This window comes from Scophthalmus maximus, chromosome 5, assembly GCF_022379125.1.
Source record: "Scophthalmus maximus strain ysfricsl-2021 chromosome 5, ASM2237912v1, whole genome shotgun sequence".
NCBI classification, from domain to species: domain Eukaryota; kingdom Metazoa; phylum Chordata; class Actinopteri; order Pleuronectiformes; family Scophthalmidae; genus Scophthalmus; species Scophthalmus maximus.
The window spans coordinates 19489383-19509927 of NC_061519.1; the positions used below are offsets into that span (position 1 = coordinate 19489383).

The 20545-nt window shown below is 44.9% G+C and overlaps 2 protein-coding genes across 4 annotated transcripts in view; one reads left to right on the forward strand and one right to left on the reverse strand.

Moving 5' to 3' along the window:
* agap3 (ArfGAP with GTPase domain, ankyrin repeat and PH domain 3) overlaps window positions 1–11947 on the forward strand; it is a 110843-nt gene extending 98896 nt beyond the window's left edge. For all 3 annotated transcript variants that reach the window (XM_035633190.2, XM_035633192.2, XM_035633189.2), the window contains exons 17-18: window positions 7590–7845; window positions 9054–11947. In XM_035633190.2, the coding sequence (XP_035489083.1) occupies window positions 7590–7845; window positions 9054–9284 (487 nt within the window). In that variant the 3' untranslated portion in view covers window positions 9285–11947. The remainder of the gene's footprint in view (window positions 1–7589; window positions 7846–9053) is intronic.
* Window positions 11948–16768: 4821 nt separating this feature from the next.
* On the reverse strand, window positions 16769–19502 carry gbx1 (gastrulation brain homeobox 1). The gene is made up of 2 exons (XM_035635378.2): window positions 18487–19502; window positions 16769–17843 (listed from the first exon to the last, which is right to left on the reverse strand). The coding sequence occupies exons 1-2, from the start codon at window positions 18935–18937 to the stop codon at window positions 17329–17331; spliced, it is 966 nt and encodes a 321-aa protein (XP_035491271.1). The 5' UTR covers window positions 18938–19502; the 3' UTR covers window positions 16769–17328.
* Window positions 19503–20545: the final 1043 nt, after the last annotated feature.

The following is a 20545-nucleotide window of genomic DNA, read 5'->3' on the forward strand; positions in this document are numbered from 1 at the left end:
AGGGCCTTGCTAATGTTGACGTATTATAAAAGGTATTAATCAATTTTAAAACAAGATTGAACAAATTATTACATTGTGTGTGCAAAGAACTTAAAATGGTCTGTTTTTGTGTCACCAAGGACCATTAGATAGAAAGATAGATATACTTTATTGATCCAGAGGGAATTTTAGCTCATATGACAGTTACAAAGAAAATGTGTATCATGTCCATAAATAAATAAAATGAAGTTCACCTCACTAGGAAGTGAAGTCCAAGCAGTGGAGCCTTTTCAGCACAAAATCGCGAAGAGCTAGTTGTATACTGTTGTTCTTTGTTAATAAATTTAAATACTTTTAAAGAGCCCATACTGGGACACAGTCGTCTTTAAGGAATGTTAACCAGAACGTGGTTAGTAAATTAACAAGTCTTTTTTTCCAGTCCTCTGTTAAGCGTTTTCCTCTTGAATCCATCCTCCGCTTTTTTGGCCAGTTCACAGCTGAATGATGGCCTACAGTTATTTATTGAGTGGTATCTGTGCTAAAGTGCTCCACCGTGGACTTGATGAAAGATTATTGATGTTGATTCCTCCCCGTACCACTGTCAGTCCCACGTCGCCTCGAGCGGGACGGTTCTTCATTGTCTAAAAAATCCGATCCTGTCCCGCAGCAGCGTCTCCATTAGTTGCCACTGTCAAACAATAAATCTCATTTGCGGCATAACTAATCCTCAGACAGAAAACAGCATTTGTAAATATCACACACGGCCACTGGTTATTGAGATGCTGCTGATTTTGTTGCTGATAGAATATTGTAGCCTTGTGGGGTAAACGTTGGTATCAAATAATTTTTGCTTTATCGAGAATGATGAATTATGACCAACTTAATGGGTTGCAGTTTTTTTTTCTTTCTTTCTACGCAATACATCCTCACCAGTGTATCCTGTGTATGATTCTTAGAGGATTTTAATTGTGTCACATCAGTGACATGGAGCAGCTTTGTGATGGCACCTAGGCAGGCAGTGTATGGCTCCTGACTCCCACTAAACATTAGTGACACCTAATCTAAACGATTCAGTAACTACCTGAATATCAGCTCAGTGTCTGATTGAATGTCTCCTGCAAGACTAGTTTTACCCCCTCGCATTTCTTGAGATTTAACTTAAAGGCATTCATCCACAAGATTGGTTTAGCTTATGATATTCGGGAATCGGATAGAACACAATATATAGATTTGTCGTACGCTAATCCGCACAGCAGCGCTGGAATTACTGGTGTACATCAGACTGATTACAGGCATTTGAATTGGAATCCTGCTCATATCCTTGCATGTGTACATGCACTTCACCTGATCACCTGTTTTAGTCCTCGAAGGAGACTAAAACTTTGTAATGAGTCATTTGTAATAAAGCATTTTTAATTTGCCTATGTTTAAAGTTCTATAGAATTACATTTATGGTTAGCCAGTTTGAAAACCCCTTTTGGCTGGTGTTGGATTTTACTGTTAGGTAATAATGCACTTGAAGGTTGTTAATCCATTAATAAATGCTCATGGGCTTCTCGCTTTCTAATAAGCCATTCATTCTGCAGTTGTAAGTTTCAATATTTTGTTAGAAATTCGAAGTCAGACTGTTCAACCAGGCAAGATGATATTTAAAAACTTGCAACCCAAAATGCTGTGCCTGTAAATGGCTAATAACGCATCTTTTAACCATTAATGAAGCCTTTAATTACAATCAATAAACCATTTACGAAAGATGCCTCATTAGAGACTCAGTGCATTAAATGCAGACATCATATCTGTCCAGGCTGCAGTTGTGTCATATGGTGAATTTGTGGCAGCTCTGAGACGTTGGGGCTGATCTCTGCAGTCAGCATATCGGAGGGGAGTTGTTCTTTTAATTAGCGCCTGGGAGTCATTGTGTTTTGCAGGTCGCCTCTAATTGCTTGGCATGTTCCTGTTAGAAAAAGAACACATACTATTTTGACTGATACAGTGGGGGGAAGGTCCAACGACTAACTTTATCCGTATCGTCTCAGAGCACAAACACACACACACACACACACACACAAACAGAGTAAAACACTCACACACACATACATACACAGACACCAGTTCTCATTTGGGGGAGATGTCCTGGAGCGTGGACGGATGTGGACGGCTATCCCTCACTGACGCCGGCCTCTCACTGTCACCCTTTGCAGGCTCCGCGCCGCCCTCGGCCACAGGCAGGTAATAGCTCTGATGAGAGCCCTCCACTTTGTTTCAGAAATAATTTGCCACTCCTGCCGCCTGCAGGGGCTGCGTGGTAATAAAAATGAATCACACCGCTAACCTCTCCAAACCTGGCCCTGCTGCATGTTTTTTAACCCCTTGCGCTCTGGCAGTGGCATCTTGGCTCGCTCCCACCGAGCCGCTTGGTTGCGTTTACGACGTCAGCGCCGAGGCCACGAGGCTCCCGTTTTTTCCGGATTTGTCCACACCGGCCAGTGTCCTCTAATGCTGGTCCCTGAAACACAGAGCAAGTCTTCCGGGCCACTCACAGGTTAAAAGTGCTGGAGACGCCAACCCTCAGAGGAGCTCTAGAATAGCCGGCCTTGCCAGGAGCCCTGGTGGAGGAAGAGTAATTAATTAAAACAAATAAATGACTGGGTCTTCCCATGTCCTCCCTCTCTCTCTCTCTCTCTCTCTCTCTCTCTCTGAACGAAACCCACAGGTCAGTAATTAGCCCTGTGTGGGAGAAGCGGTACCACGGTCGCTAATTGCCCACATGCCACCGGGTTTTTCGGAGCCAGGTAGACGTGGAGGAACGACCGATGTCATTGTGGCACGGTCCACTTAACCATGCAATTTCATTTCAATATGGTTAGCATTACAAAATCATTACAGAAGGCTCTTACCCGATGATGATGGAGTAAAAAGGATCTAAGACCGCCTTTGGTACGTGAAGCAGGGCGTGTGTGTGAGCGCCCCCTCGGCTTTGTGTGCGAGGCGAGGTTTCAGCAAGGGTTAACAGCATGAGCATTTAAACGTATTGGTTTGGCCGGCACAAAAAAAAACACAGACACTCCATCATGAGGAGTCTGACAACCTCATTAATGTCACAATATATTCAACTTCTCTCCTTCTGGCCCCTCTATAGAGCCCAGCACAGCGACCTTCTGCTCGTCTGTTCTGGTCATCTGTTCAGAAACTGCCCTCCGAAAGCTAGATTGGTGGCATTTATTCCACTTGTAGAAATATTTGTCTTAATGCTTTTGCGGCCGTTCTTCTCAGAGAAGACCATACCATGTCAACGCTGTACCCGCTGGACCATAGGGGGCCTTATTTGGCACTCTCTTCTTTTGCTGCGGCGTTTACTGTGTTGCTCCTTCATTTCTGGCCCTTAGCAACCTTTGATGCTCTGGGGCCCAGCTCTCTCTCCCCGTTGTGTTCGCCTTTTTTTCATCTGTCTTTTCCCCCCTGAGCCCCCTCTCCGTCTTTCTGCTGCTGTCCCTCTTCCTCGCTCCCCGTCTCTTCCCTCCCCTCGGTTTGTGGAAGTGAAGCTGTTGGCTGCATGGGAATCGGTCCCATGCAAGTGGCCCACCCCCACTGCGAGGCCTGTTCAGACTGCTCAAAACCCCGAGGCCCCCCGCCCGCCCCAACCCTTCACCGCCACCATTTCTCCCCTTCACTGCGTCTGTTTGATGTGTCCGCAGTGAATTTGGATGCTCGGGGAAGAGTGGGAGGAGCCGTAGAAGCTTTGATTGTTTTGGAGGACTCAGTGTGTGTTTGAAAGATGGGCTGGTGGTGGGACGGACATCCTCCTCTTCCTATGGACCGATGCACCTTTATTGCAGGCGGTCATATTGGTCGTTCTGTGTCTACTCCGCCGCTGGCTCCGCCCCCGCCGTCTCAGTTTCCCTTCCTATAAATTCCTGTTCGCCTTTGTCTTTCAGGCTTGACTAATTATCCTTGTTTGTACCTCTTTATTTGAATCCAGTCATGTGTTCTTGACTCCGTGGGCTGGGTTTAGGAGAATCATTCCGCCATTTGCCACTTAATTAAGTCAGGGTCAGGATCCATTGCTCAACGGAGAGCTGAAGGGACAGAGCTCTAATAGAATTATAAAAGGAGGCTTTCTCCACTGTTAAGGGCTGCCTTTATCTCGGTGGACTCTGCATAGGCAAATGAAAGGGGACACCAGGAATCCCATTTCCACTTTGGACTCAGTAAGCATTTTGATGTTTGCTCCAAACAAAACCTCGGTGAAAGAAAGTGAAACAACGATGCTCGGTTTGTGAGATGACTCTGCATAATGGAGGAAGTTTGCGGCGAAGCAAACGGGGCTTGTTTTTTACTTGACAGAGGCGGAGGCCTTTTTATTGGGAACTTTAAGCTCCCCTCTGTCCCCCAAGCAACAAGGAAACTTGGAGCAAGTATGTGCTCGAGCCAGGGTGGAGTCTCGTAACCCTCGTGTGTATATAAGAGGAACCATCAGTTCAATTTCCTTAATATCCCCCATGCTGTGAAAATTCACTCTCCTTTCCCTCGCCCCGTCCCCTCCCACCCTGACCAGGCGTTTTGACATGCTAAATCTTCCGATTTTATTTTTCTTCCTCCTGTGGTGAGGAAGTGTCCCTTTCAAGGGTCTCAGTTTCGCCCCTGACTGTCTAAACCCTACCTCTGTTTGGATTGTTTTTCTATTTCAAACAAAAGACAGAGGGGGATTACCATTTCACTTCCTTCCACACTTTCTTTCAAGTGGCAGCAGCTGGGGATTTTTTCCGTTTTAAAAAACCACTGCTTGCTTGCTTTTTTTTTTTTTTTTTTTAAGTGCACAAATCTGAAAAAGGACTGTGGGGGAATTCAGAGCGTCGGTAGTGAGCGGGGGCCTGGTTTTTGGACTGGGTTTTGTAGCGGAGGCTAACAAAGTGTCCTCGGGGCTCCTTTCTGAGATGTTGACGTCTTCTTAATGGCTCTCCTCAGCCTTTTTGTTTCGCATCTTGGTGCTAACTTTCTGCCTCATTTGGCTCATATCAATTCACCGGGCTCCACAGACTCAGCATCTCATTCATGGCCGAGCTTTGCGAAACACACTTTTGGACAGCGGCTCGTACAGCTTGTTTCTTTCTAACTATGCTTTCGTCTTTGTTAAAGGGTTGAGATTTTCGCCGTGTGGACTACTTCAGGGGTTATAGAGTTTTCAGATTTACTTTATCCTCTTTGGCAGTAAAAAAAAAAAAAAAAAGGACATTTGTTTTCAAATGGCCCACCGGAAATAAGAGGGGAGGGCAGGACAGCCCCTTCCTGCTCTGAGCAGTCCGCTGGTTCTAAGGCCAATTGATTTGCTAACAGGCTTGTCCTCACATAATGACTGAGTGGGGATTGATGGAGGTCTTACACCATAAAACTCCAAGCCGCTGCAATTGCCTGCCATTAAGGCTGCATTGTTGTTCACATAATGCCCTCAACCTTAAGAAAAGATTTGCTTATGGCGAAGCAGGGGAAAGGACTTTCTCCTCCACATTTTTTTTTCACCCCTTCCAGCTCTAAGACAATTTTAAGCTGTGGTCGCAGTTGCTTTATGAGCTTCCAGTTGTGCCTTGCAGTTAATCAGTTTGTGCTTGGGCGCTGATAAATGCATGCCTCTTCTCCATCGCATCCCTGACGCCTAGCAGTTAGGGCCGGTGCCATGCTCCTCTGTGCAAGACGAACTGCGCTGTGGAGTGAATCTGGCAGCCGACATATGAGTCTGAAAATGGCCGCTGTCTGTGGTAAGTTGGCAGCACTGACACGCAGCCGCTGAGGTCGTAATCAAGGAGAGTGACTAATGTTGAACTGGCGACAACCGTTGAAACGGCTGCCGTAGTTGAAAATGAGCTATTTGGGGGATACACTTAGAGGGCAGTTTCACCTAAATCACAACAGATTTTATAATAATAATATAATGGTGGTATTTGTACAGATCATTTTGGTTTTACTTTTCTCTATTTTTATCACCCAATAGCACTTCTTTAAGTACGACTGCTTTTTCAATAGAACATATTTTCAGCTCGCTCTTTGGGTTGTCCGCAGGATGTTGTGTCAGGGGAGATATGTTGCCGTTGATTTTTCATTAATAATGCGGACAATATGCTGCAATGTGCATCAAGTGCATTAATTCACGGATGAAAATAGTCCCAGAAAAATTGACTTTTATTTGAGTGATACCGGTGTGTGTGTGAGGCCGGTTGGCTTTGGTGCTGGAATCATGGGATTTGTGGACATTAAAAATTAAAGAGAAATTTAGTCTAATACACATTCTTCTTGGTTGTATTGAAATGAAACCAAAATTCTCAAAGATTGTTATTTGAACAACTGGTTCAATAAAACCAAAATATGTCCACATCACACAATATGCCTTTTGTAATTTTGGGTGAAGCAACCTTTTACTTAATTATAATAAGTAGATCATTTAATGTGTATATGCAATGTTTTTCATTGTTCATCTAACAGGTTGATTTTTGGTCATTTAGTTGCACCGTACAAGTTTGTGTTTGCCGTGACTATGATGATGATTAAATTGAATTGAAGTGAATTCGATTGTGGGTTAGTTCCTGCTGCTGAGCTTCAGCCCGTTGATAGAGAGTCCCACGAGGGCCTTGTCACTCTAGCTAGCGTCGCCGCTTTAACTTATCCATACAAGTCTCCTTCTTTCTGTCACTCACCCGCGAATCCAAACAACAGCGTCTTTCTGCTCCTCTTATCACAGCGGCTGACAGGGTCACAGGGTTAGTGCCACACTGGGCATGCTCAGCCATTCACATATTGATATTGATTTTTTTTTTTTTTTTTTTTTATCCTTTCTTATTTTGGACAGTTTGTATGTGGGCAGAGAATGAAACGGGGGGTCAAGATGGAGAGCAATAGATAGAATTCTGCCTGGCGATAGAGGACGGAGTTTTCCCTCAGTCTCTATTCTCCGCTGCGGGCTGGAGTGAAGGAGCCCCACATCGCTCTGTCCCTCCCTGGCTGCCATTCAGCCCCATCGATCTGACTCAGGGCCCAGCCACCCCGAGGGAGACCGGGGCTCGGAGACACACTGCCTCTTTTGTGGAGGGGATCCATCAGTTCAGACTGACAGCCGACAGCGCTGATAAAAAAGAGAGAGAGAGCGAGAGAGAAAAAAAACGTTCCCCCATCCTTCCTGTATTGTCCGCAGCAGACATGCTGTTCAAGATGTGTAACCTTTAGAAAGCTGGCCAGACTCTAACCGTCTCGCTGTCGACTGTAATCACTAGAAAGTGGAATATTGCCCAAAGCGTCGCACCCTTTGGCATTCTCTCATCTCTCCGGCCCATCTCACTGTATTATTTCCCACTGTGATAGCAGAGGCTAGTGGCTTCCATGCGCTCCAATAATTTAGAAATGTCACGTTACACCAGTGAGTCTCTCAGGCCAATTACTCTTAATATTTCCCTTGTGTGTCCACATTCTTCCCTATGTGTTTTTGCCTTTAAATCGCCGCCTCTGACATGCGAGCGAGGCACCCAAAGTTCCTTGACTCAGGCGCGGAAATTGCAGACCGCGCGTTCGTTGCGTTTTCCCGCCCCGCCTGACCTGTAGCGTCCCCGTCTGTTCCTCCTCTCCAGGGAGGAGAAGGAGCGCTGGATCCGAGCCAAGTACGAGCAGAAGCTGTTCCTGGTGGGGCTGCCCCAGTCCGACGTGCCCCTGGGGCAGCAGCTGCTTCGGGCGGTGGTGGAGGACGACCTGAGGCTGGTGGTGCTGCTGCTGGCCCACGGCACCAAGGAGGAGGTTAACGAGACCTACGGGGACGGAGACGGTCGGACCGCTCTGCACCTGTCCTGCGCCATGGCAAACGTGGTGATCACGCAGCTGCTCATCTGGGTGAGTGGGCCCCTCTGACTTTGAGGGGAACAGTCAGAGGTGGATGAACTTTGTTATTCTTCGAATTTTGTGTGGGGCAAGTGAGCTGGGGGTTTTAAGTGTGACAGGATAGATTGCCCGACAGCCAGTCATCCTCTGTAACCTCGCCCGATGTGTCAGCTGGTCATCATAGTCCGGATCACCTGCATCCAGGATTTCAGAAACACTGAGGTTATATTTCCAAGTCCCGACCAGTTACTAGTGTCTAAAACGTTTCAATAATTACTTCAATTTCCCCTTTAATTTGTATCAGATATGTCTTTCCAACAAACATCTGATTGAGTAATTAGTAAATGACAGATCCATAATATTAAGTAATTTTATTGATGGTCTAAATGCGGTTTCAAATGTCTCTCTATGGAGGTAAAATTCTTAAGGAGAAATACTTTATATAGAAAGACGTCAAATTTAGACATGTGGAGTCTGAAAATAAAAGAATCATACCAAAGTTTTTCAAGGGTAAAATGCCAAGTTTGCAAAAATCCCAGAAAGAAATACAAAGGGCTGAAATATGGTGTGTGCAAAACGATTGAAAATAAGTCTTGGATGTTGCTGTGTGATGTTATGGTTGGACCATGAAAACTTCGAGAGTTGGGCTGAATGTGTGATATTATCGTACTTTGTGGTAAAAACTTTTATTTTTACAGCTCTAATGGATTAGGAAAGGAAAATGTAAAGAAAAATTCATGGTTCCAGATGGTCAAATTATGTATAAGGTTGTTTTATGTAAGATATTCATCCCAAAACAGATTTTTTTTCTTTCTCTTTTTTACAAGAAAGTAATCTTGATATCCAGTCAAACGTTATCAGCTTGGCTGTAATATGAAAGTGATAATTATCATTCGCAGGAAACAGGATCTACTTATAGCAAACCCGGGGAATTCGATGCTTCTGGTTGTCAAGAAATGGAAAAATGAGCAAACTCTAATGACCTGCTGATTACAAACTGAGCAGAAAAACAAGTTACATACTACAGAGCCTGCATTGCAAGATGATATTTTGAAACTCCCATTTTTACATCGACGTTTATATTGCCAGTTTTTTTATTCCAATGTTTGCCTGTTTTAATATTCATAATAAATACATTTCAACTTCTTTGAAATTCCCAACCTAAATTGAATATAAATCTCTCCGATTGACCTTCTACACCCCTTCGTTTCCTCCCACAGTACGGTGTGGATGTGAAGAGTCGCGACGCTCGCGGCCAGACACCGCTGTCCTACGCTCGGCGAGCTGGCAGCCAGGAGTGCGCAGACATCCTCCTTCAGCACGGTTGCCCCAACGATACGAGCACCCTCACCTCGGTGCCCACGCCCAACATGAGCCGCCGCAACCCCAACCCGAACATCAACAACAACAACGCCCAGTGTGAGCTCAACCGCAGTATCAGCATCATGTAGGAGCGGGAGAGCGGCCGCGAGCAGACATTTAAAAAAAACCACCCCTGTCTCTTTCCAGTACTTCCTCCTGTTTCACACTGTGTAACCCAGAATCAGCAGCGATGGAGAGATATTAGGAGTTTGTGGACTCATTGTTGATATTCCACTACACTGAACGAAGTGGATTTGCGAGGTTCGGACATTGTACATTGTTTTTGTTTTTATATAAGTGTTTTTTAAAGTGTTTTGTTTGTTGAATTCATTCAATCGTGGTCTGAAAGGACCATGATCAGCTTTAAGCTTTATGTTTTTTAAGCGTCAACCAAACAAATGACTTACTTTGGCATTCATACCTACCCTACGAAAAGCATTTCCTTAATGCTTGAACATTTCCTTTTTATGTCTTCCCCCTTCTGCAGCGTGAACTGATTTTATAATGAGCGTAAATGAGAAACTTCCTCCAAATTTTCAAGCCCGGGCATAATAACTTGAAACTGTGAGGAATAATTTTTTGAAGTGACAAAACACTGATGCGGCAAGGAAACTAAATCTTCCGTGATATCAATGGCTGTTGCAGCTTCAGTAATGATGCATGGGCTTCAACACAGCAATCAAGCTCTTGACATACTATTCATATACAAAGGCAAAGCAATAATAGCTAAAGAGTCCAAACGGTTGAGATATTTAAAGAGTTTGAAATATCATAAAGAAGTTGATTGCAGAATTCCTTTGGGCTGAAAGTGAGTCTTTTCCTCCGCCACCCTTATCATGATCCTCCAGTAAAAATGTCCATGACTATAAAGGAATTAAGGGGGACAATGTTTTATGACCATTGAGCCACACACGGCTTTGTGAGTGGGCCTCTTCAATCAGAATATATTCAAACTCAAGAGTTCGATTGAAACAGTGAAATTGCACCATTATCATGTCTTTGTTGGAGTAACTTTTTTTCCGATTGACTAGATTGTGTTGATAATTGTTTGACAGATTCATGCAATTTCAAACAATAGGCTTGCGTACTGGAATATCCACTCACCTCCTCTGGCCAAAGGCTGTAAAACCGGTACTCTAGAGTGCATTTTCCTCTATTATTGCTGTGAAATACATATGTGGTGGTACTGTGTGTGTACGTTCGTGCATACTGTACGATTTCGTGTGTGCTTGCGTCTTCGTCTGTGACCGTGTGCAGCAGAGAGCGACCGGACATTTCCCGTTCGTATGCAATGGAGGGAAGGCAAGCGGCTACAGTGGAGATGTGGGAACATAACTGTGTTTTAATGTACAGACCTCTGTAAAAAAAAAGAAAAAAAAAAAAAGTAGTGTTTGTTCCATTGCCTCATTCCTTTAAGAACAGTTTTGACTTACTCTGACTTTTAGAGTCACTGAAATCTTTCTTAAGTTAACGCAATTGCATTCGAGCGACTGAAATTAGAGTGTAGGGATTAGAATAAGCAAGGAGGTTCACGGAGGGAAGTAATTAGTTTGACCCTCTTTGCATCAGTACAAATGTACAGTATTCCACAGACACGATAAGCCCATTTATTTAGTAAATAGGACTTGGGTACCTCCTTGGTACCGGGCAACGAATTCAGGTGGTGTTGGCAAAATGTCTACAGTGTATTTTTTCCCCATTTATTCAACTGCCATTTTAAAGGTTTTTAAACCTTCTTGATTTTTATGGGTTTACAAAGGCGGGATGTATGTTTACAGAGCAAGTTTCTAACTTGGTACCATAAATGTGTATTCTTTTTTTGTTGTTGCTTTACAGTGTTTTTGTTTTCCACCTCCAAATGAAAAATGAATAAACCTGATCAACGTGGACATTGTGAATCCAGAAGATGGCAAAAATGTTAATCCAAGGAATTTTGGGAAATAAACTTATTTGCTATTCTATTCTAATGGTAAGCAAGGCACCATGTAGCTCCCTCTAAAATTACAATACTAGATTTTTTTCAATGCATTCAGCAAGCAAGATCTATCATCATAATAAAAAAATTTCCCTGTGAATAAGCGTATTTCCCAAGATGTCAAACTTCCCTCTTCAGAAGTATACCGGATATACTGTACCTTCACTGTACTGTGCTACGGGCCTTATTTCTGATCTTTACTTGACCGATTTATTTCATCGTTGGAGGAGATTACTGAGAGGAGTTTTTGAATTGCACAGTGATGACTGAACCTTCATTTACATACTGTAGATGCTGAAAGAACACGAGAAACTGCCTGTGTTTCCCCCCAAAACTCAAAATGAAGTGTACATATTAGCTCCATGCCTTTAGACAAGCTCCTCGAGAAACAAACTGAACTGTTTTTTTCTTTTGGTCCTCTTGACCCATGAACCCTACTTTAACGTGTTGCATTTGTTTCTCCTTAGACATATTTTGAAGGTACTTTTGTTTGGTCTCAACATAAAAACTGACCACCTTTGGTACTTGTGTATAATGATGTACATTTGACATATTTATAATGCAGTATGTAAATATCTTTTTTTTTTTCTTTTTTTGGTTCCGTTTTTGGTTTTGTTCCAAGTCAATTTTTTTCCTATTGTAATTCCTTTTACGTTCAGAACGTGAAACAAAGCAGAAGCTAAAGAGTAACTTGTTGTACGCTTGGATGCTTGGCTGACTGTTGACCTATTAATAAACACTCAACGATGTAGCCTTCCCTGGATTTAGGGAAATCGACGCATTTGTCTTGTGTATGTGTTCATTCATCATCCATCGTGCTCCTGTCGCTTCTGTGCCTGATCTACTGAAGCCTAACGGAGGAGGCGAGACTCCCCCCCCTCAAGTCGAAGGTCCCCCCCCGTCATTTCGACGAGAACTGCCATTCCCTGTTGTCCCCCTTTTTGCATGTTCCTTCAACAAGCCTTGTTGAGCAGTCCTTTATTAACGTGACCCAGGAGGCAACCAGGTCTGTCTTGAGGTAAGTGAGAGCCACCTCTCCACTTCCTGCTGGTGGGACCCCCAACAGTTGCTGAAAGAGGATTAAGATAAATAGCTGGGCTTAGTGTCGGGCAGCACGACACCGTGGGGAAAAGTGAAAGGTCTCAGTGTTCAGAGGAGTCAAGCCCTTACTAATCTACTTCTTACTTCCTGCTAATCTTGTCTCGGCATATCTTCATCCCCTTCCTCTCTCTGTTGGCTGGCTTTGTTTGTGCTCTAATACCTGATGTCTGTTTTTTTCCCCCCTCTTCCTCCCTCAACGCCGGCTTGACATCAGGCCACATGTCCACAGAGTCGGATCAGATCAAATCGGAGTTCCGGTCCTAACTGAGTGCTTTTCTGCCAAAACTAAAACCGATGAGCTCATTTCACAGCAAACATTTGCGTGTTCCTCCGACCGGTTTGTTGGCCATTGATCAAAACCCAATGAGCAATACAGAAATTCTGACAATTTCCAGCTCCTGAAAACTTCCAGGGCCTCAACTTGTTTCTGTAAAAACTGTAAACACATAACTTACATCATCAGCTGTAACGCTGATATTGCAAATTTGTATGAAACAGTTTAAACATCCAGCAGGTGCAGAGCAACATTAATATTTATTTGGAGTTGCGTTTCTGACCACACGACGTGTCCAATATTCACTCTCCATTTAGCTCTCTTGTTTTGGGGGGGGGGGTCTCCGTCGTCTCCTGGTGGAAACATCTGGCTGCAAAATCCTCAACTATAGCGGCCACTAGTTGCTAACCTCATCTGTGTTCCATCTAGTGTTGGGCAGGTATTGTCCAGTGACCCTAACCCGAACTTTCATGAGAGAGCTGTGGAGCACAAAGAAAAAGGGTAGGTATGAGTCCCCAGTCGGGTGATAATTCCCTCATAGTTTCTCCCATGTGCTAATGAATGGAATCTAAAAAAATAGATTAAAATCATAGCAGTTTTAAGATTTGAAGCCATTTTTCTGAGGGGCTTATATGAGGCCGTGATCACGCCAACATAAACTGACGGCCATTTACAGTTTTCGCCGCCTCCTGAGAAATGAATGAATCTGTCCTGTAATTTATTACCACGCGCGCGTCTTGGCAGACCCCGGCCACTCGTGTTTGTTGTGGGGAGACTAGAGAGCTTGCTCGCGCTGCTGTGTGTTTTGATATTTCATCAGGGCCCGCTAAACAGTGAGGAGGGCTCTCTGCCGCCCACCTCTTCTCAGACAAATTGCCTCCGAGATTGCAGAGGTGGGTCTGAGGCTGATGGATGGGCACACAAAGACCTGACGAGACCATATTTGCAAACATTAAATCCATATTTCCATAACTTGTGGGCTCTGCTTGGCCACGGGCCACTTTAACAGCCTGTTTAGCAGGCAGTCAGTGAGGTGCCAGGTCGCGACATAAATGTTGTTTTAAGGTGTCGCCGCGCCCTGGTGTTTCTCTCTCCGTGATTGGTATATGTTGCTTCCTGTTTATTTTTTACCCCATCACCCTTTTTACCTCTTTAGCCAGTAATTATATCCACTCTGCTCTCTCCATCTGACCATCTCTGCTCTCCTTAATCCCCCCCAGACCTGAACGCCCATTAATCAATTTCTGCTCCATCATGTCTAACCAGTACATCCATGTTGCACTCTGCCCTTTCCGACTGCCTCAAACCCGTGTCTCTCTTCTCATTTCCATACCCTTGAACCTCTAGCTAATCAGAGGGTTTCCGCACATCCTCTCTTTCTCTCTGCTGCTGCCAACCCCCGGCTCGTTCATACCCTCCACCGGGCCAGTTTCTCTCCATCCTCCTCTCTCTCTCCTTTGTTTTACATAAACGCTCTGTTCCCATCACTCTCTCCCATTCTCCCCTTTTTCTTCTCTCCCCCTCTCTCTTCCTCTCCCCTTCCCCGTTGGCTTTTGCCTGCATTTCTCTGTTAATTTGCCTGAGAATGCATTAGCTGTAATGAAGGCTGAGGGCCGAGGGAATCCTCCAGGGTTCCATTAATCATCCCCCCTCAGACAGGCAACCTTGATTACAAGTGGCAAGAAATTCATTAGAGCCGGGCCTCTGACAACTCTTATCTCCGCCACTAGATCTGACTCATTAGGCAGCCAAATTAAAGCTATGATGGCCCTGATGAAACTCATCGCTTGTTTATCTTGTGCGATTTGATGCATCTGCCCATACATCACTGTAGCCACGGCCGTCCGGACCCTCCCAAGAAGTCAGGCCTCCAGTTGGAGCTGAGCAGTCTGCACACTCTCACAGCCAGCAAGTATGAGGTCGCTCTCTCTCTCTCTCTCTCTCTGTCTCTCTCACTCCCTCTCTCTCCAGGTGGGAATGTGGAAACGGTTTAATGTCTTTGCTGGTGTGAACTTAGGATATTTCCATGTGTGATTCAAGTGGCAGAATGATGCAGATACTGAGCGGGCTCGCTCAAATTTTGCTTTTAATGGAAGAGAGATTATTAAAATCTGTGCAGGATTAAAACATTGACAAGGAGAGTCCTGCAAAAACACATACCACTGAATTCAACTTAAAGCCTTATACTTATTCATTTATTCTGCAAAAGGCCACCTTTTGTTCTTTGTTCAAAATTTCCCAAATGATGACTAATTTAGAGCAGCTCACTTGAGTGGTGGTGAAACTGGAATGAAATAGTTCCACTCTATCGCAGCATCTTCATAATAACAACTGACGTGAAATGAGTGTCTGAGGTGTGTCATTGTCATCTCCACCACGCAGCTCATGGGGACTGAAATAGCCGCTGCACTCTGGCACACCGTCGTGGAATTGACCGTCTGTGTTAGTCAGCTCTTCAACCATTATAAAATAACTTCCACTGCTCCCTCACATGGTCCTCGCTCCTCGAATCCCCGTCCAAGTGTCACAGTCTTGACGCATGAGTTGGACGGTAAAATAAACTTTACTACTCATGGGTGCCCAGGTCATGAGGTGGCTGTTTATGCTCTAAAGGTCAAATGGAGATGAAATTATTTTTGTCCATGAGAGGCTTGATGGAAATGGAATGTAGGAGTGTGTTTCCTGTTGTATTCAAGAAGATTTTTTTTTACATCATCACTCACATAACGTCTATATTTTGGCAAAACACTAATTCAGGAGATAAATGGTTAATTGAATAGAATATTAATAGCAATAAAATCTCACTGCATCATGGAAATTCAACAGGTGCTGCCACAGTGGGTTAAACACGGATTGAGATGTGGGGTCTAGTTTGGAAACAGGTGAACAAGTCACTCTCTCCCGTTTGAAATTAAATCATTCCAACATGAGACTTTTCTGGAAATAGTTCAGAGAAAAGACGTGTAAACCCAGAATCATGCATGTGAAAGTTTGCATAAAAACACAAAGCCCTCTTCTCATTTCCCTGTGATAGGATAGCTATATGGTCCGACTCTTTTGAAGTTACAGATTGTTTTAATATTTGCTGATCTGTAATTTTGACATTGCCATGTCAGTTTTCACGTTTGGTCTGAGTGACAAGGTCATGGAATTAATCTATTTATGATCTATCTTGCAGATGAGTAGTGTAGATACCATAAGACATAGATTTAAATTTACATGTACCTCTACCAGGCAGCCAATTTGAATGACTTATATGCCGCAAATACAAGTCTTATTTGAAAACATTTATGAAATATTCTCCAATTGAGGCCTTCAATATTCATTACTCATCATTACATATAGTTTTGTTTTGTTACAATTCCCTGGGTGTTGATATTTCTGAGTAAATATTAGATCAAATCTCTCTAGAAATGACTGCTATTAAGAAAATTACACATTATTCAAGAAAGGTCTTGTATCCATTGTGTGATACGATGTGATACACCATAGAAACAACAATTTTTAATCTTCATCGGCAGGTTTCAAAATAGCATTTTAAGCCTCTGTAAATATCTAATTAAATTACTGCAGTGTCCCAATTTTTTTTTTTTGAGGGGGAGGTAGTTAAATAATGTTTTGAATCTATTAGATTAAAGGGAGCTGCTGTCGGATTGCTCCTCCATTGTGACGGATGGAGAAGTTCATCAGTGTGTTGAAAGTGCTCAGTCTAATGAGGATCCATCAGTCCACTTGAGACAACATGGCTTCCTAAAGAGAAATCAATCACTGCTGCTGCTTTTTTTTTTTCATTCTTTTTTTTTTTGGAGACCACTCTGCCTTTCAGGTCTGATGTTTGTGTCTGTTGGGGGAATTTTTTTAAACCTGATGTTGCATTATTGAAAAACATCAGTGAACTAAAAATTGCCAAACTGAGGCTTTTTGAATAAAGATGAATCCTTTTATTGAATATAATTTTCAGTAAAAGTTTCAAATAATAGAAACTTGCCAAAAATATAGAAAATAATGTCTTAATAATAAATGTGATCATTTTAATAGTCGTCTAATTGCAGTATACTGACATCTCCTCAAATAGGTCAAATGTAGTCGTCACATGTTCCAGTAGGCCACATTTCTCATTTTAACAGGACAAAATATTTCCTACATATTTGTTTTACCTACAAACACTCAAAACATTATTTTTCTAACCTCTCAATAATAATGATTCAATCTGGATTCAAACGTTCGTATAAAGCGATTTATTAGGTCAATATACTTTACAGTTGTCCCTTGTTTGGTCATAACCTCCTTTCACATCTTTTCTTATTTTTTTTTCTCCACATATAGCTGTCAAAGGTGGATCCTACAGTTAACAAAAACGAAATGTAAAACGTTTTAAGTTACATGCAAATGTGGTCAACAGATTTTACTCAACACAAAACGAAAAGAAAAAAACCCCCAGAAATAGCTTCACCAAATGAGGACATGCACTTATAACCAACAGAACATTTTGGCCCTACATATAAATACTTAAAAAAATCTTTACAGTCTCATCTCATAGTGCCCATTTATATTTACATATTCACAGGACAATAAATAAAAATGACAGCATATTGCCAAAACGATTGATCCGCCTGCGAGCAGGTGTCTGTCTCACCACTCGGACAACCAAATCAAAAAAAAAGACCGAATCCTCCTCATTGTGCTTCATGCGTTCAACAAATCAGCGGCACACACAGAGTCCATTTTAAGTGGGTGGTTTCTTTCCTTCTTCATTATTAATATGTGTGCCATGTGTCCGAGTTCACGGCCTGGTCCCTTGCTCTATCTGTTGGTGCTGACTCCGCACGGCAAACCGGTTGACGTGCACGGGGATGGGCACCACGATCTTGGGATTACGCACCGGTTCCCCCGAGCGGTTGTTGACGTTGCCGGCCTTGATCCGTTTCCACTTGGCCCTGCGGTTCTGGAACCAGATCTTCACCTGCACCTCGCTCAGCTTGAGTGCGTGCGCGATCTGCGAGCGCTCAGTCAGGGAGAGGTACTTTTTGCAGTGGAACTCCTTCTCGAGCTCGAGCAGCTGCTCGCTGGTGAAAGCTGTCCGTCTCCTCCGGCTCTTGGCCGCCGAGCCGCCGGTCGCCAGCGCCTCCTGCGAGCCGCCCTTCAGTTTGCTCTTCTGCGACAGGGAGCCGCAGTTGTTGCCGTCCGAGAAGCTCTCGTTCTCGCTGTCCGCCGAGCTGTCCTCCCGGTCGCTGAGGACGGTGTCTGCGGATTTCAGGTCCAGCTTCTCGTCGTCCGAGCTGTACAGTTTGGTCTCGCCTACAGACGTGGAGGAGGAGGGGAAGGAGAGAGAAATTCACATGTGAGACTTTGATCCATGCGCCAAAAGCACCATTACGCATTTCCCCGTAGACATCGAGCATTGCGTTCTGACTGGTACAGAATGTCTCTGAAAATAAATCCTTACAGTGGTATTTATTAGAGCAGTAGCTGGACTCATAGTGGACCATTACAGTTGTCTTCTCTAAGTTTTCACTGTTTATGGCAACTTCGAGTGCACCTCAACTAAACTAGTTTTTTTAAAAGGGGTCTCTCCACATCATTTGAAATATGGCCAAAGATTCGACAGTTAGAAAATAGCCCCTACACATATGCTTTAATCATTGTTCCTGTCGGAACAGTATAGTCTCATCTCACGACTTCCATCAGGTTGCAGCCGCAGGTTGCAGGAAAAGTTGGCTGCCTGTCGTATTAATATTTCTGCCATTTCCGTCAAGTGCAACTGGTGTAAGGTGAGTTTCCTTTGCATCATCCTCCCTGATTCAACAGCTCGTCACAGACCGAAGACTCTCGACATGGACCGTCGACCTCCACTTTGACGCACGTGAGACGCACAGTTCTAACTTGTGCACACGAGGATGAAACGTGGCCAATGTGTCACGAGGCCGAGTGTCTACTGTACCTGATATCGTTTGATACGTTTCCGAGAAGCTGAGCAGCTCGGAGCCCTTGTCCCGGCTGTGCGGCTCATCGGAGTGCGGACTCTCCTGCCTCCTTGCCCCGGGGTCGGCGGCGCTTAACCGGGGACCCGGGAGCTCCTGCGGCGGGTAGAAACTGTCCGGCGGATCCGAGAAACTCGGCATCGTCGTGGTGAGCGCGACCATGGAGGGCACCCCCTGGCCCAGGCTGGCACAGAACGTGTTGGTGAGCCGCCCCGCGAAGGAAGCCAAAGGCGCAAGGGGAGGGATGCCCGACGACAGAGGCGAGTGGGATAAAGCCTGCGGAATAACCAGAGGTCTGTAGGGCATGAACATGGGGTAGCCCGTGTAGAGCAGGTGTCCCGGTCTGGGCTGCGGGGTCCCGATCAGGGAGTCGATTGAGAACGCCGTCCCTTGGCCGCCGGGTCTCTGCATTTTCTCGCAGGTGAACACTTGAATTTCTGGTGGAAACCTGCGAGTCGGTGTCCCCTTCGCTCTGCGACGCGCAAAAGAAAAAAAGAAAAAAAAGAAAACAAAACAAAAACAAAAAAACTTTCAGTCTACACAGACGGTGAGTGGATTGAAAGTATAGATCCTCTGGCGTGTTGTCATCCCCGGGAAGTGGACCGCTTCTCCGGATCTCTGCGCTCTATATGCGTCGGTCAGTGGGGCGCTCTGTTGTGTGCCCCACGCCGCTACCTTTTCCCTCTTATTTGTCACACACTGAGACATAAACACACGCTCCCTCTGTCTATCCACCTCTCCCCTCTCTGCAGCGCCCACCTCCGCCCCTCTCCGGTGCTCTGCGCGCGCTCGCGCGCCTGTGTGTGTGTGTGTGTGTGCGCGCGCGCAGTGAGAGAGGGGCGAGAGCGCATTGGTTATAATCTGCAATACAAGAGGGATGAAAAGGGGGTGTTTCCCTGGGGGCTCATCCATCTTCCTCAAATTACGCTTCATTTCCTTATTCAGCCTCTGACTTTTTGGCCGTCTTGAGAGGCGGTAGTTTCCCAGTGGAGACCAAATGGACGGGTCGCACCCCCCCCCCCCCCCCCCCCAACCGCCCCTCGGCCCTCCTCCCCTTTTGCCAGGTTCGCCATTGACTGCAAAACGGTGTGAGAGACTGTTCCAGCCCTTCCCCTTCCATAATCGTTGACCACACCAACCCAATCAGCTATTATTAATTTTGATTGATGATAAGTAATTACTCTGGATTCAAGGGACGGCGTAAAACAACGGTGGCTTTTGTTGGAATATTGGGGCCGATGGGCATCAGAGTCAGGAAGGGGGGGGGGGGGGGGGGTGGAGAGGCAGATGTTTCTGCTCCCTGGCCCATTCTCCGCGGCTTAAAAACAATGCGTTTGGCCTCAGAGGAGGGGGGGAAAAGGGAGAGAAGTGCTGCAACAATTGTTCCCCGGAGAGAGACACTCTGCCTGGAATTAGATTCAGATAAAAGGCGTTCATGCGAGGTCAACTGCAGCGTGGACACGGACGCACCGGGGCCAAAGTCAAATGTGTGTGGAGTTCCACTTTGTTCCAACTCGGGGGATTAAAAGAAGAAGAAGCTGTGAGCCACACATTTTAGCACATCTCACCAATCACCCATCAATCAAACAAAAAAAAGGTAATTCAATGACATAACACACTTTTCCCATGCGCTTTGGGGGTATAATAATTCATCCCTGATCAAAAATGCAAGTGGAGAGAGGAGGGGTGGTCGCTTTTCTCTTTTCTTTACGATGTGCTTTAATCGCAGATCATTTCACCTTTTAACTGGCAATAGGAGCTGATGATGATTAGCCCTATTGAGTCCTGGCGGCCCGGGCTCTCCAGCCGGTCGTCTGATTGCGCGAGGACACAAACATATCTCCGCCGGCTCTGATGAGCAGTGGAGGACCAGGCTAATTCTCATAATTGCGGGTGACTTCAGCAGCACCTCTCTTTGATCTATTGAGACCATTCTGCCGAGCTCCTCTCTGCCTCCTCCTCCTCCTCCACCTCCTCCTCCAGAGGAACTCTGATGTTACACTGCTCATCTGTTCGATT